Source organism: Pinus tabuliformis, chromosome 9, assembly GCF_031772625.1.
Source record: "Pinus tabuliformis cultivar Carrire ecotype Pingquan chromosome 9, CPIR1, whole genome shotgun sequence".
NCBI lineage: Eukaryota > Viridiplantae > Streptophyta > Pinopsida > Pinales > Pinaceae > Pinus > Pinus tabuliformis.
This window is the reverse complement of record NC_142307.1, coordinates 835,252,760-835,266,409: the sequence shown is the minus strand read 5'-3', so window position 1 is coordinate 835,266,409 and position 13,650 is coordinate 835,252,760. Positions and strand designations below refer to the sequence as shown.

General features: G+C 35.9%; 1 protein-coding gene across 1 annotated transcript in view; it reads left to right on the top strand.

Moving 5' to 3' along the window:
• Window positions 1-13,650, top strand: part of LOC149151380 (high mobility group B protein 9-like) — a 53,684-nt gene that overhangs the window by 17,101 nt on the left and 22,933 nt on the right. The window contains exon 2 of the mRNA XM_089440082.1: window positions 7,038-7,116. Coding sequence (XP_089296208.1) covers window positions 7,038-7,116 — 79 coding nt within the window. The remainder of the gene's footprint in view (window positions 1-7,037; window positions 7,117-13,650) is intronic.

Genomic DNA, 13,650 nt, shown 5'->3' with positions numbered 1-13,650 from the left:
ATACAAAGTCGAGCTTTAAACAACGAGGTCCATGATCAAACCTAGCGGCTACCACTATAAGACCAAGAGTATATCCAATAGCCCATAAGCTAGATATACTAGGAATTTATGGCTTGGCAAGAGTGGAGACCCCATGAGGGTGGAAGAGCCTACTCCTTGAACCTTATCACAATGAGCCAAAGATGCCCCCCTATGGGATTTGAAACTAGATGGATACATTATGATTTTGAGCAATGTGAGATTTATTTGTTCAAGGAATTGCAATAATGAGAGTATAAAGTACTCTATATTTAGTATTTCAAGAATATTTATCATATATCAAGATGATATTATTGAGATATTGACCAAGGTGAGTTTATATGTATTTAAATATTGTGAAGTAATGATATGACATAATTAACTTTGACTTCCATAGATTCAACTCAACGATTATCCTTGACCCAATTCCTACAACTTTATTGGTTTTTGAATACCATTGCATGCATGTAGATTTTTCTTATGTGGTCCACTTTAGACCCCAACTTTACTCTAATGATTTAATGCCAACAAATGGTTTCGTTGCTTGGACCTATTTTTCAAAGGGAGGTATTTGTAGGATGAGCATTAAAATTTATAAGTACATGATCCAAAATTAGTGGGAGAAAAGGTTTTAATATTTTGTAGCTCAAGAGTTCAAGTTGGGCAAATGGGACCCTCGAATGTGTCAAGAATATGTACTATACGATGGGCCTTCTAAAGACCAATATGTGATGTTTTGCTTTGAATTCCTTGTAAGTCTACAAAAGTGGTTGAAGGGACTTGAGGAAGCCTCAAAGTACAAGGATTAACAAAGAAAAATCATTTAGTGGACCTTTTTGGATCTCATTGTGCTCCAATAGGTAGATCACAAAATTACTTGTGTTGTGGATATTTGGGTTAAGAATTTTAGAATCCTGTAGAAGGGTATATTATAAAATTCGCTGCAAAAAAATTACCAATCTTTTTCTAAAGGAAAAGCCATGTTTAAAAAAGGAGCTTGGGGTAAATTGGTCGAGAAAATCCCTATTTGGATAAAAGTATTTTTGGTTGAAGAGAGAATGTTTCCATTCACCCTTATAAACATCGTTGAGTAATTGTAAATTGGTTGAGAAAATTCCTATTTGGATAAAAATATTTTTGGTTGAAGAGGGAATGTTCCCATTCACCCTTATAGACATCGTTGAGTAATTCCTCTACACCATGGGGGGTGGTTGGACTGGTGTTGGTGAGTTGTAGAATGTAGGAAAAGAGTGGAATTGGGGGGAGAGGGTATGAGATTAGAGACTAGTGAGAGGGTTGAACGAGCTTTGAGGAGATCAACCATTATAGAGTGATGGTGGAAGAACTAGATGCATGTTGTGAGGGAGAGAAGTGAGTAGTTGCAGAAGGAAATTAGTGATGATGGTAGTAATGAGAGAAGGATGAAAAATTTTCAAAAATTGAAAGACAAGAACTAGCCAACTCATGGTTTAGGGAGAGAGGAAGAGTGATAGAAGGAAATCTAGTGAGAGATAGTTGGGGTGAAGGAGTACTGACAGAGTCTGAAGAAAGGTATAGAGAAGTGTTCAAGACAAATGTAGCAATCTAGATTAACAAAGTAGCTTTGACCTTAGATGAAGTTATGGGATAACTCGAACCAAAAGATCTAGTTGAGGCTAATTGCTTTAATGAATTGGATGACATTGTTATAGATGTGCATCAACTATTTCAAGAACAAGGCGCCCCCCAGTTTTAGGAAGACACAGTTGAAGCTCATAGAACGAGACCAAATTTGACCACTCTTAAAGTGCTCTTGAATCATGAGGTATCTTTAATATCTCATTTATGTGTACTTTTTTATTATCTAATCAATTAAGTGACACTAGTAGTAGTTTAGGGAAACCTAACACAACTCATGGAGTTAGCAATCTATTATCAATATCAAGTGGGTCCTTTGCTATGATGATCTATAGGGGTGTTGCATAAGTTAATATTGTTTCTTAGTTTCATAACATTGTGCCTTATCAAGGTGTTGCTCATGCTTAGAGTTCATAGATCCGGGAATATTGTGAAATTTGCGCGACATGTGGACATCCTCCTAGACATTACCCCATTTTGTAAAAGTATTGTTCAATTACTACAACTATTTTGAGTTTTGTAGCACTTCTACTCAATACAAATAAATGTAGGGCAATGGATGCTTTGGTTGGAAAGTTAGATAAAACCACATTTAAGGTAGCTGACAACTCACACTCTCATGGAGGAGCAGGTTGTAGCTGAGGTGGAGTATGTGGTGGATATAGAGGTAGTAGGACTGGTAGAAGAATTAGACTGATTGGATTCTATAATTGTGATGAGGTGGGGCATCTTGCTCGAGATTTTCCCATCCCTAGAAGGCCTTGGTGCTCCTATTATAGAACCAACACACATGCTAAAGAAGAACGCTTTGAATTGATTGTAAAATGGGAAGACAAAACAAGATAGTGAACCATGAATTTAATCAATTCAAAACCTAGATCGACTAATTGAGAAAACGATCAAAACATTATCGTTGTTGCTAGTGGAGGAGTTTAGACTAATGTAGATGTCAATGATCTAGGACTTCCTAAGATTCATAGGGTAGGTATAGGAGCACCTAAATTTGACCTTGTGTGGCAATAGGGATATTTTTAGGGATGTTGTTGAGATGTTCTATAATACTAATATGTTTGTACCTATTTCACTTAAAATTGCGAAAGGACAAAAGGCACGAGGTTTAGAACTAGTACAATTGGCCCATAGTTGCAGAATGAGGCCAAACGAAAAATCCCTGGGTAGTTGAAAGAAGGTGATTTTTGGTTTCAATTACTTTTTGATGTTTTGGATGATCAACATTGTAAACAATTCCCTTAAGTTGTTTCTAATGATTTTAAATGCATACTCCTAGAATTTTAAAGAAATGCTAGGAGTCTTATGCAAACAAGGTGTCACTGTTGGAAAGTCTTTTAACAAATCAAAGCATATTGCTCAATATTTCATGAGCTATTATGAACCTCCCATGAAACCATGGTCTTCCTTCAAAAACGATATGTTTGCTTTTATTTAAGCCCTCAAAATTTATTAACTAATACTAAATAGTTGCTTTCATTGCTCCTTGGAGGCAATGATTTGTTGAGATCTAGTTGAATATGACACTAAGTCCATATGGTAGTTAATATGAAGGCGAGGTGTTGCTCCTTTAGGTTGAAAATACTATCTACCCAAGGCTTTGCATTTGAACTATTATGGGCTCTTTTACTTAGCAAAAAATGGCACTCTCTTTTGTGCTTGGAGAATGTACTTTTTTAAAAAATATTATTTCAATTATTTTTCTATTATTTTCAAATATGCTTCCTTTGACTACTAGTGTGACCTAATCAACCATAAGGCATAAAATTGTTGGCATCAGTGCTAGGAACTCCCCCCATTACCATGTCTTGTTTGCTTGTGTGGCCATGACAACCCATGAGGGGCTAACTAGGGAGAATTGAACCTTGGTGGGGGGCATATCACCACCCCGATCTTACCAACAAAACAAGACCCTTTTGCTTTCTCTTAATTTGTAGAAAGTTCGAAAGATTCTTTATTACATAGTGCAATTCTCTCTTTATTTCCTTGGCTAGAGTTTACCACTTGTATTTAGTATTTGCAACTTTGTACTCTATATATTTATCTTTATTTTAACATATTTTTGTGGCTAGGTGTTCTCTTTGATACTCCCACATCGCCATTCTGATGTGCTGTATTTTCTAGTCCCATTGACCTATTTTGTTAATTTATGGATATCCATATAATTTATTTCTTTCTTTATAGTATTGAGAGACTAGGATGGGAGGGTGTTTTGTTAAATCTTGTAGCGTACCTGAGGTTAGCAATAGGGTCATAAGGCATTTATGGATAAAGACCCCAATCCTTTGGCACACAACCAAATAAATATAATAATGGTTATGCCCACATAAATGTTATACATTGTGTTCGTACAAAGTATTCCTGACTTGTGGGTAGTGACCATTTATGGTAAAATGATTAATTATCAATATCTAATTTGCATTATTATTACAATAATATGTCTTATGGACCCATAATGTCTTGACTTGTTAAGTTTCGTCAACCTCAAGATGGTATTGAGCAGAGTTAATAGAATGTCATAAGTGAGCAGAACTATGTAGAAATCTTTGGATATAACTTGTAATGTTAGGAACATGAAAAAAGGACCTCTTGCTGTGCTCAAATTTTCATGTGTGGAATTTGGCATAGGTGTCGCTGTGGGTATGGGTGCGGCTAGGGTGAAAACTTTTGAACTACAGTTGTGGGTGTGTGAGAATTTTCCTTTGTGAAGGAGGAGGTAGATAGGAAGGTATGACAAGTATGTTTGAGGTTGAAGGGGGGTTGGAAAAATGCATGCTATGGCAACCATGTTTTTGATCAGTAATGTTATATAAGTGACCCATGTCACAAGGACAAAGTTTGGAAATATCTTTCTCATCCACAATTTCCACTTTAACTTGTTGGCCAAGATGTTCTAATTGCTTTGCTGATAAGGCTTTAGAATTAATGAGTTTCTATTGAAGACTCTATAAAGGAAAGGGTGACAATAAATTTCCTAGATAAAACTGGGTGTTATTGCATGCATTTGGGTATTTAAATTGGCAAATGTTATCGTCACATTGTTGCAATTATATATTGAAATCTATTTTGGGACTTCTGTTCCCCAGTGATGTACCATATAATAATATATAATATGACAATTGATTTTTCCACCAAAAATCCCATGGTATCACCCTCTTTTCCCTGGAATATTGAAAGAGAGAGTGGCTCAACTGTCAGCCACAATAGCGGTTGGTAACCTCAAAGGGACTCAACCAAATTTGAACTTCCGACCTAGGATTGCGGGGGAGGCCCCCCCCCCCCAACGCTCCCGCTACCTGCTCGGAGCGCGCTCTCGAAAACGCTCCCTGCCTTTTTGGGAGCGTTTAGTCTTTTTTGCAATTTTTTTTTTGCAGTAATATTCCAAATGCAATTTTTTTCAAAGAAACAAATAAGTTTTGAGTGGGGTAGCCTAATGATCAAGCCTATGGCCCTAGTATTGATATGCGATTCATGGTAATGTTAAATTCTTAAAGTAAAAATTCTCCTTAATCTTCATTTTCATGAGAATGTCACTTACACTTAAATTTTTAACATTACCATGAAATGACTCAGGATGTTTGAGAGTGGTTCCGACCTCATTGGATTTCATATGGAGAAAGTAGAATTTTAGATTTCATTCAAAATCCAACAGACTTATCAGTTTTTTAGGATTGAGGGGATTGCAATGTTTCCGTTGGATTTTGTCATGTATTAGGGTATGGAACTCGTATTTAATCAAGAGCACTGATCCCTCTATGTACCTTGATGTTAGTGACATTGGTTGTCAAACTCCTCTATCACGACCCTCCTAAAAATGTACGCATCACTCAAACAAAATCTTGACTTGACATGCTATGATTTTTCTATCTTATGTTAATGCTTAGAGGGTGATATTAATGACAAACATCCCTATACAAATCCGGAGGTAATGACAAAGATACCTCTGGATATTAATGCTTAGAGGGTGATATTAATGACAAAGATCCCGATTTTCCAACAAGACTAAAAAATTAGACATTTCTCGTGGTGGCAAGAGGCCCAAGCATTAGCAATAGATAATAGATTTACTTGTCTTTTTTAGTTTCTAGTAGTTTTTATAACTATTGACTCTTTCATATTTATTATGATATTTTTTGTAAACAATATATGACAACTTAAGTTTGAAGTTTGAAGTTGGAAATTATAACTCATTCGTAATGTATTATGAATATGATGCTTCATGAAAGTTGAAAGTTGTTTCATTTCATGTTAGATATTATTTGCTGTAATGGTTACACTTAGCTTACAAGTACAAATTTGGTGATCAATGATGATAAATGTTATATATTGAATTTTGAAAGCTTGAAACTTTAAGATTGATGAATCATGAGACTCAATATGTTGTATGTTACTATGTTACTAACTTGTGGATGTGGTTGATGAAGATTATAACTTCTAGATGATTGTTGTTATATGGTTCAATCTATGTTTTTTATAACTAATTCATCATTCTACGTGCTTTTGTTGACATGTATGCAACATGTCTGGGTGCATCGTTCAACAGATTGAGCCAACAATTGGATATATATATAAAGTTGCACTAAAACGGATACGGAAAATTTTCAAAAAATCCGATATGATACAGCAAGGAAACCACATATATGAGACTGTTGAAATGGAGTATATGTGGTTTCCTTGCTGTATTGTATCCGAATTTTTTTAAAATTTGCTGTATTCGTTTCCTGTTGAAATTAAAAAGGATATATAGGAGATGTGGAATAGAAATTTTAATTTTATGTAGTCATTGATACAATGAGATAGAATCGTAGATACACTTTCAGGTTTTGTTCATAAATTTGGTTTTTGGGTTACCAAATTCTGCTAAAGTACATAACTTGATTCTGTTGACACTCTGTTAACTTGTTGTTTGTCACATAAGACATGTGGCCTTTGTCACACACTAAAGGCCTTTGATTGAATATTTTCCTTTGATTCCATATATCACTGGATCATTAATAGTTCAATATGACTATTGGTCACGTATTTATTTTAAGGAGGACAGTGATATTATATCTTCTCCACCATGTTGTATTTTGAAACATCCTTTATCATGTGGTGTGTGTGTAGAAAGAACCCAATGAGTTAGCTCATTTGGTTTGAAAAAACTGTTTCAAGGCAGAGCTTGCTGTGAGGTCTCCTGTTTTAGTCTGGTTGGGTCCCAATGAGTTACCAGTTGCTACTGTGACTGGCAGTTGAACTGTTCTATCATGTAAACTTTTTCTTTGCATTTCAAGTGTATTCGTGTTCTTTAACTCGCTCCCCTGTTTGCTTCTTCTGTCTGCTTTTTTTATCATTACAAACGATTCTGACGATTGGGATATAGTACTTAAAATCAATATGCTGTGTCTATGTAGAATTCCAAAGATTGGAGGCAGGGATTTGGATCTTCACTATCTATACAAGGAAGTGAGTGGGCGCGGTGGGCTGCAAATGGTAATATGGATGGTGCCAGTTATTTTTTTATTCTTTCTTTTTTTTCCACTGTGTTTTATAGTTTTTAAAATGTTGATGTTCGACTTCATATAAATTCTCATTAAAACCAATTTATACAACTCTAACATCCTTTTAAAAGTTTGCTGTTTCATTCTTGTGTTCTTGATTATATGGTCTTGAATCTGCCAGGTCTCCAATTGTTATTTGTCTTTGTATCCTCATACTCCAGGAAAATCATTGACAAAGCAGTACATCTGTATGTAGAATTTAGGCTGCATATGAAAGCTATTGTCAGAAAGTCATTGGTCTCATGAATTGGTTGCCTGTCAAGGGCCTTTGTGAAAGATTGCCTATCAGATTGTGGTAAAGGTAAAAAACGGATTGACATGTGTGTCTAACATCAAAGTGGTTGAAATTGTCATAGGCAGGTAGCAAGTTCCATTCTTATAGGGCTCAATTTTTTTTGGGATGTGGTATGTTAAGACCAACTATTGTTAGGATATCCTGTTTCTTTGTATTTTATAGTTTTTTAATATTGATCTGCTACTTCATATAAATTCTCATCAAAAACCATTTAAACAATTCTAACATCGTTTCTTAGTTTGTCGCTTCATTCTTGTCTTCCTTGATTACACAATCTTGAATGTACCAGGTCTCCAATTGATATTTTTCTTTGCGTAGTCACGCCAGAGGAAATTCATTGAGAAATCAAACATTGTGTGTAGAATCTAGGCTGCATATGAACACTATTATCAGAAAATCATTGGTCTCATGAATTGGTTGCCTGTCAAGGAACTTTTGGGAAAAGATTTCCTAGCAGGTTGCGGGAAAGGTTTAAAACAGATTGACATGTGTGTCTAACATCAATATGGTTGAAACCAGTTTTCCACGGGGATGCATCCCACAGGGTCAGGGGCATGCTCCTCATGCTTCCCACACCCGCGAGACTAATCGGGGGTGATGTGCCTAGCAAAGCATTTTCCCACACCTCTCCCCCATTTAGATACAGGCCCCCCTATGAGAGGGATCCTGATGTCCCCCATGAATTTCCCCAAAATCCCCCATGTGTGTTCCCCATTTCCGCATGTTGGAAACTTGGTGAAGCAGTGTTTGAAATTGCTGTAGGCAGGTTGCAATTTGCATTCTCATAGGGCTCCAGAATTATTAAGATGTGGTGGTTTAAGACAAACTACTGTTAGGATGTCCTACCCACACTTGCTACCCTACTATCAGCAGTGTGCAACTACAAACTCAACCTGATGAAATGTTGTGATTGCAACAAGCAGTACCAAGCAATAAATAATTTCCACCTCAAAAGGAACGTGTGTTCTGCTTGTGATGAAAGATGCAGCATGGTTGTCGTGTAATTCAAATTTCAAAGTGAAGCATGTGCACTGCATTTTGAGAATGAGGGCAAAACATTAGTGTTCATTGTCTGGGTGAGTGTTCGAGAAGAAATTTCCTTGATTGAAGCATCCGACAGTGAAACAATAAATGGAAAGCACTCTTTGGTGGAGCACTGAACTTACAAATAGTTGAAGGTCCCTTAAGTAGCAATGTGGAATGACTAGTGAAGGTGAAAACTTATGTATGATAATTATAGATGGTTGATTGACTTGGCAGAAAGGTTATTACTGATCAATATGCTCTGAGAGGGGATAATTCTGGTTTGATGTATTCTCAGGTTCAAAACATTGATATAGAGAGCAGCAGAATAAAGAAATCTAAGGACTATAGTGACATTACGGCAAAGTGGCAAAATAAATGATTATATCATATATTGATTGCTTTTGAGTTGGAACAAACGGATTCCAAGTTACACAAGTGAGTATAGTTTATTCATTCTTTGTGCATTCTAGCTGACTATGACGTATTGGAAATGGTTTGGTTCAAAAGGCAAGTCAAAGCAATGCTTATTTTTTGGACAATTTTATTTGGGAGGTACAATGAATTGGAATTAAGTAAAAACTGAAGAGACATTGCTTATCAGAGTAGAAGACCATCATGGAAGTCTTTTGTAGGAAAAAAATATAATTACACGTGTTACGGCTGAAACTCTCTCAGAGAGGGAAAATTACTAACCCAAATGGGAGAGCCTAGAGGCAACACTCAGGCAAGCCGCCCACTGTCACCTTGGTGGCCTTCCCTTCCCTTAGCTAGGTCATTGAGTAAAGAAAGGAAGTCTCCAACTTGGCTTGACAGAAACTCAACAATTTGACATTACTCACTCTCAAGGTGGAAGGCCAGTTTAAACTTGTAAATGGTAGATCAGACCACAGATTATGAACAAGCTTTGAATGAGTTATACTAGGTAAGTGTGCTTATTCATACAACAAATTTATTCTTGGTAAATGAAACATGAAGCGTGCTCTATTAACTTTGGAACATGAGATGCTAGCAAAAAGTGAAGTATATTTCCCACGGCACAAAACAATTTGAAATTGGAGTATGAAATGTAAACAAAGAGGAAAGTGCCATCTCATTCATTCAACATGTTCATAAGCGTCAAAGGTCACAAGGATCTTTGTCACTCTCAAGATGTCATCCACCTTGAGTGCACAGTATTAATTCTGATTAGGACAGTAAAAGGAATTGAATGCTATGAGTTTGTTAAACACAATGTTAAATCAATAAATCAGAGTCTGCTGCTGTTATACATGATAAGTATGATAGCAGAGTCATATAGTATACCACACTCACTTATAGCATTCGAAGTACCATCCAGTGATCACAAGATTATCACCACGACTTAGTTATTGTCAAGATTCATCCACATTAATAAGGTCATGCGCAAATAATTAAACCATGATACCTCTCTAACCACAACAGTGATAACCCTGCTTAATGAACAGCAAGATGAAGATTCAAAGTATGGGCACATTTTAAGTGCAATATGACCAGAAGACTAAATCAAACCTTGCTTATGAACCAGGTTTACCGCTGTTAATGATGAAAGTCAGTGCAGCAGAGATTTGTAGTATGTTCCACTTATTATTAACACTTAGAGATTCATAAAAAAGCTGCATTTGAGGCACATCAACTGCTGTAGTATGTGTATTGCAACCATGAAAATTAAGCCATCCAATGGTGCAGTTTTAGCATTGTTTCACAAGACTCCGGGACGGGGGGACGTGGGTGCGGGAAGATGCAAAGGGGGGATGTGTGGGAGTACCCTCAAATTTTAGGGAAATTTAGGGGGGACGTCAGGGTATATATATATATATATATATATAATTCAAATTTATATTGAATAATGAAAGCATAAATACATTGATCCCTACATAATTGAATTAAATAATGAAATACACTGATCCATACCCATCATTCATATTGATACATGCATCATTTATCCATATACCACGAGATTCAATAATAAAATACATTGATCCATATTTATTATTCATTATAGAATCTAGATTGATTTAAAAGTTAAATTGATCTTTCATCATTCTAGATTCTAAATAGATTTAAAATTTAAATTCATCATTTTATAATCTAGTAGTACTAAGCAAAATGACTATAGTAGACACTGGAGTAGTCGTTCCACATACAAGTGCATTGATTTGCGTAAGGTTACGGCTAAGTCACATGACATGAGGACATTAGACACAGAGGACACATAAATACGAGTATTCGACACGAAATGCAGCGACCCCAGAAACAGGACATGAGGGACACGTTATATATATATATATATATATATATTAAAAAATACTGAAATATAGTGCTTGATCCATATAGATATGAATCATGATGATATCTATTTAGTACCTAGTATACACTATTTAGTATTTCGTACTTAGTAATTTACTAGTTAGTTTATTAATTCACTACATCAATGATGTTCACAGTTCAATGTTCATTGTTCATATTATAATTTTTGTTATTAACTTCAAACAAGTTTGATCATGTTCAAACTTCACATAAGGTAGTTTATGAACTATAAATTTATATGTGTTCAAACTTCATTGTTGACCAAAGCGTTAATCGAGCTTTCCCTCCCTTTAGACCTCGAAGGTGTAGTGAGAAATGAGCACATGACGGGGAGCTGGGATTTTTATTTCAACACACGATCTATACGTGGTCACTCATGTATAATTAAGTTAAGTTCCGTAGGCTATAACACAACTTACAAGAAATTTAAGTGCTCCAAACTCTCAACAAAGCATGTGAACGCTCGTCTCCTACATCTCCATGTCCAGGTTGTTGTGAAGTTGTGAGCATTGCACTCGAATCTGATGGAATTCCTCACACTACACAACAAATTGGATTCTAGCGACGAGCAAACTCAACTTTGGTGGCAAACAATGACAAAAACCCAAAAATAAACCATGTTGCAGGTTTTAAATGTCACTCTTCATGGAACACGTGTCCTAGGAACCAAAAACGTTAGGGCACGTTTTCGACATGTCCAAAACACGTGTCTCGATTCGAGGACACGAAGAAAAACGTTTTTGACACGTTTTAGGGTGGTTTTTGTGTTCGACATGTGAAATACGGGACACGAGACCTTGAGGGACGTGTCCTGTCACTTAGGGTTACGGTTAAGATCTTAACTGTGCTCAAGCATTGCAAGAAAGTGATATGTTGAGACAAAATGTTGACCATTTAAATGGATTGTAAACCCTTATCAAATGTGAGAGAGATGAAATATGGAATCGTTTCGTTCATCATGCACTTGAAAGTATTATTATGCCACAAGGTTATTGAATGCCAAGTCCACCATAAGCAAACAGAGATGACAATTTGCAGGCCCCAAACCAAGACATCAATACTTAAAAGACAAAGTTAAGTGCTGGAAACTTAAGACATTTGGCTTAATGAGTAAGTTGTTGCACAAACTTTAACATCAATTCACTTAGGTGTAGTGTTATGACCAAGTCAATGACCAAATGTTGCCACTTAAAATCATGAAACCCTTGTTAATGGAGCAAGATTAGCATATTAAACCATGTGCTTTCCAAGCATGAACAAGATAACTCAAATGAATAAGATATGACTTGAGCAACTTAGAGTTAACTTATAAAAGAGGGTTAGATCCACAAATATAGCAAATTAAATTCAAAGTCTATAACCCAAATTTCATCTAGGCATACTAGGCTACTTATGCGAACCTTTAAAGATATATCATGAGATAGTTGTTAGCATGAGAAAAATCCAAGTTATGCGAGATTTAACAACTAAAATCAAACTTAGATCTCGCAATCTAACTTAGAAGATCAAACCCTTTAAACCTTAGATTGCAAAAATAATACAAAAAAGGGAAAATGATGAAAAGGTTTCATAGTTGAAGAGATCAATAAGACCAATGCCTAAAAGGGCTATGGGGTCTTTAAATCTATTCTAGGTGAAGTCCTTGTAAAAGATGAATTAATGTTCAAGGCACTAAGGAGGATTTCCTCTCAAGCATTTGTAGAATTTCCCACTGTAGATCAACAGACTATGCAATATACTAAAGCAAAATACAAGATCTACTTCTACAACAAACTTGCGGAAGCTTAATCGATTTTGAGCCAGATCAAATAGAACACATATAACTGAGAATCAGAAAGCAATCACACATGAACACAAAAGAATACTCTGGGGAAAGCCTCACCTAAAAACCCCGATCTCTGTATTATCATACAAGTGGAAATATGTCCGGATTACACAAAGCATTAGCTCACAAGTTATCCTGCTCTCAGTACAATCCTTTTGCTGCTCATAGACAGTCAAAGGCTTCTCACAAACCTTCTTCTCTGCCCTGCAAGCCTCCTATTTCCTTGTGCAGTTTCTCCTGCGGTCCAATGTTGCCACCCGTGTGAATTCACCTCTCACACAATTCACCAAACTCAGAATTAACTACACAATCTTGAAGGGGATAATTCCTTCTGCATGGATGAGTTTCCTATATAGGAAAATCTTCCAACTGATAGTACATTGTCCCTTCCTTTAATCTCAACTAGGTCTTTCTCTGAACTGACATGCATGTGTTATTTATGAGAGAATATTCAGTTATCTGGAGAACACTAGTTGCATGTATGCATGCATTAACTGACTGAACTCACAATTAGTTCCTCCAACTGTTTGGAACTAATTTAACTGGACTTAACTCAATTAACTGAGCTAACTAATTACAACTCAAATACAACTCATCCTTATCTCCTTAATTAAGGGATAAGTTCCTCAATCAAAGGGATAACTGTTGCATGTCTTCTCATAGACTTCATGTTTGATTTTCTCCAACTAATTAACTCAAGATGAATTAATTAATTATTTTTCAAATAGCTGCTAGCTGCTAAGATCAAATTCGAATTTTAATTCTCAATTTTAGTTCAGGGACTAACTAAAATTGGAATGTATTCCGAAATGCTATTTATAGCAATGCTATTTTTAGCATTTCCATTTTTTCATTCCTTGTTGCTATGTCCAACACTGGTACTTGAAATGCTAAAAATAGCAATGCTATTTTTAGCATTTCTATTGTTAGCATTTTTTGTTGCTATTTCCAACACTCCCTCTCAACAAGAAAGGCATTCAACTCGAACCCGATTC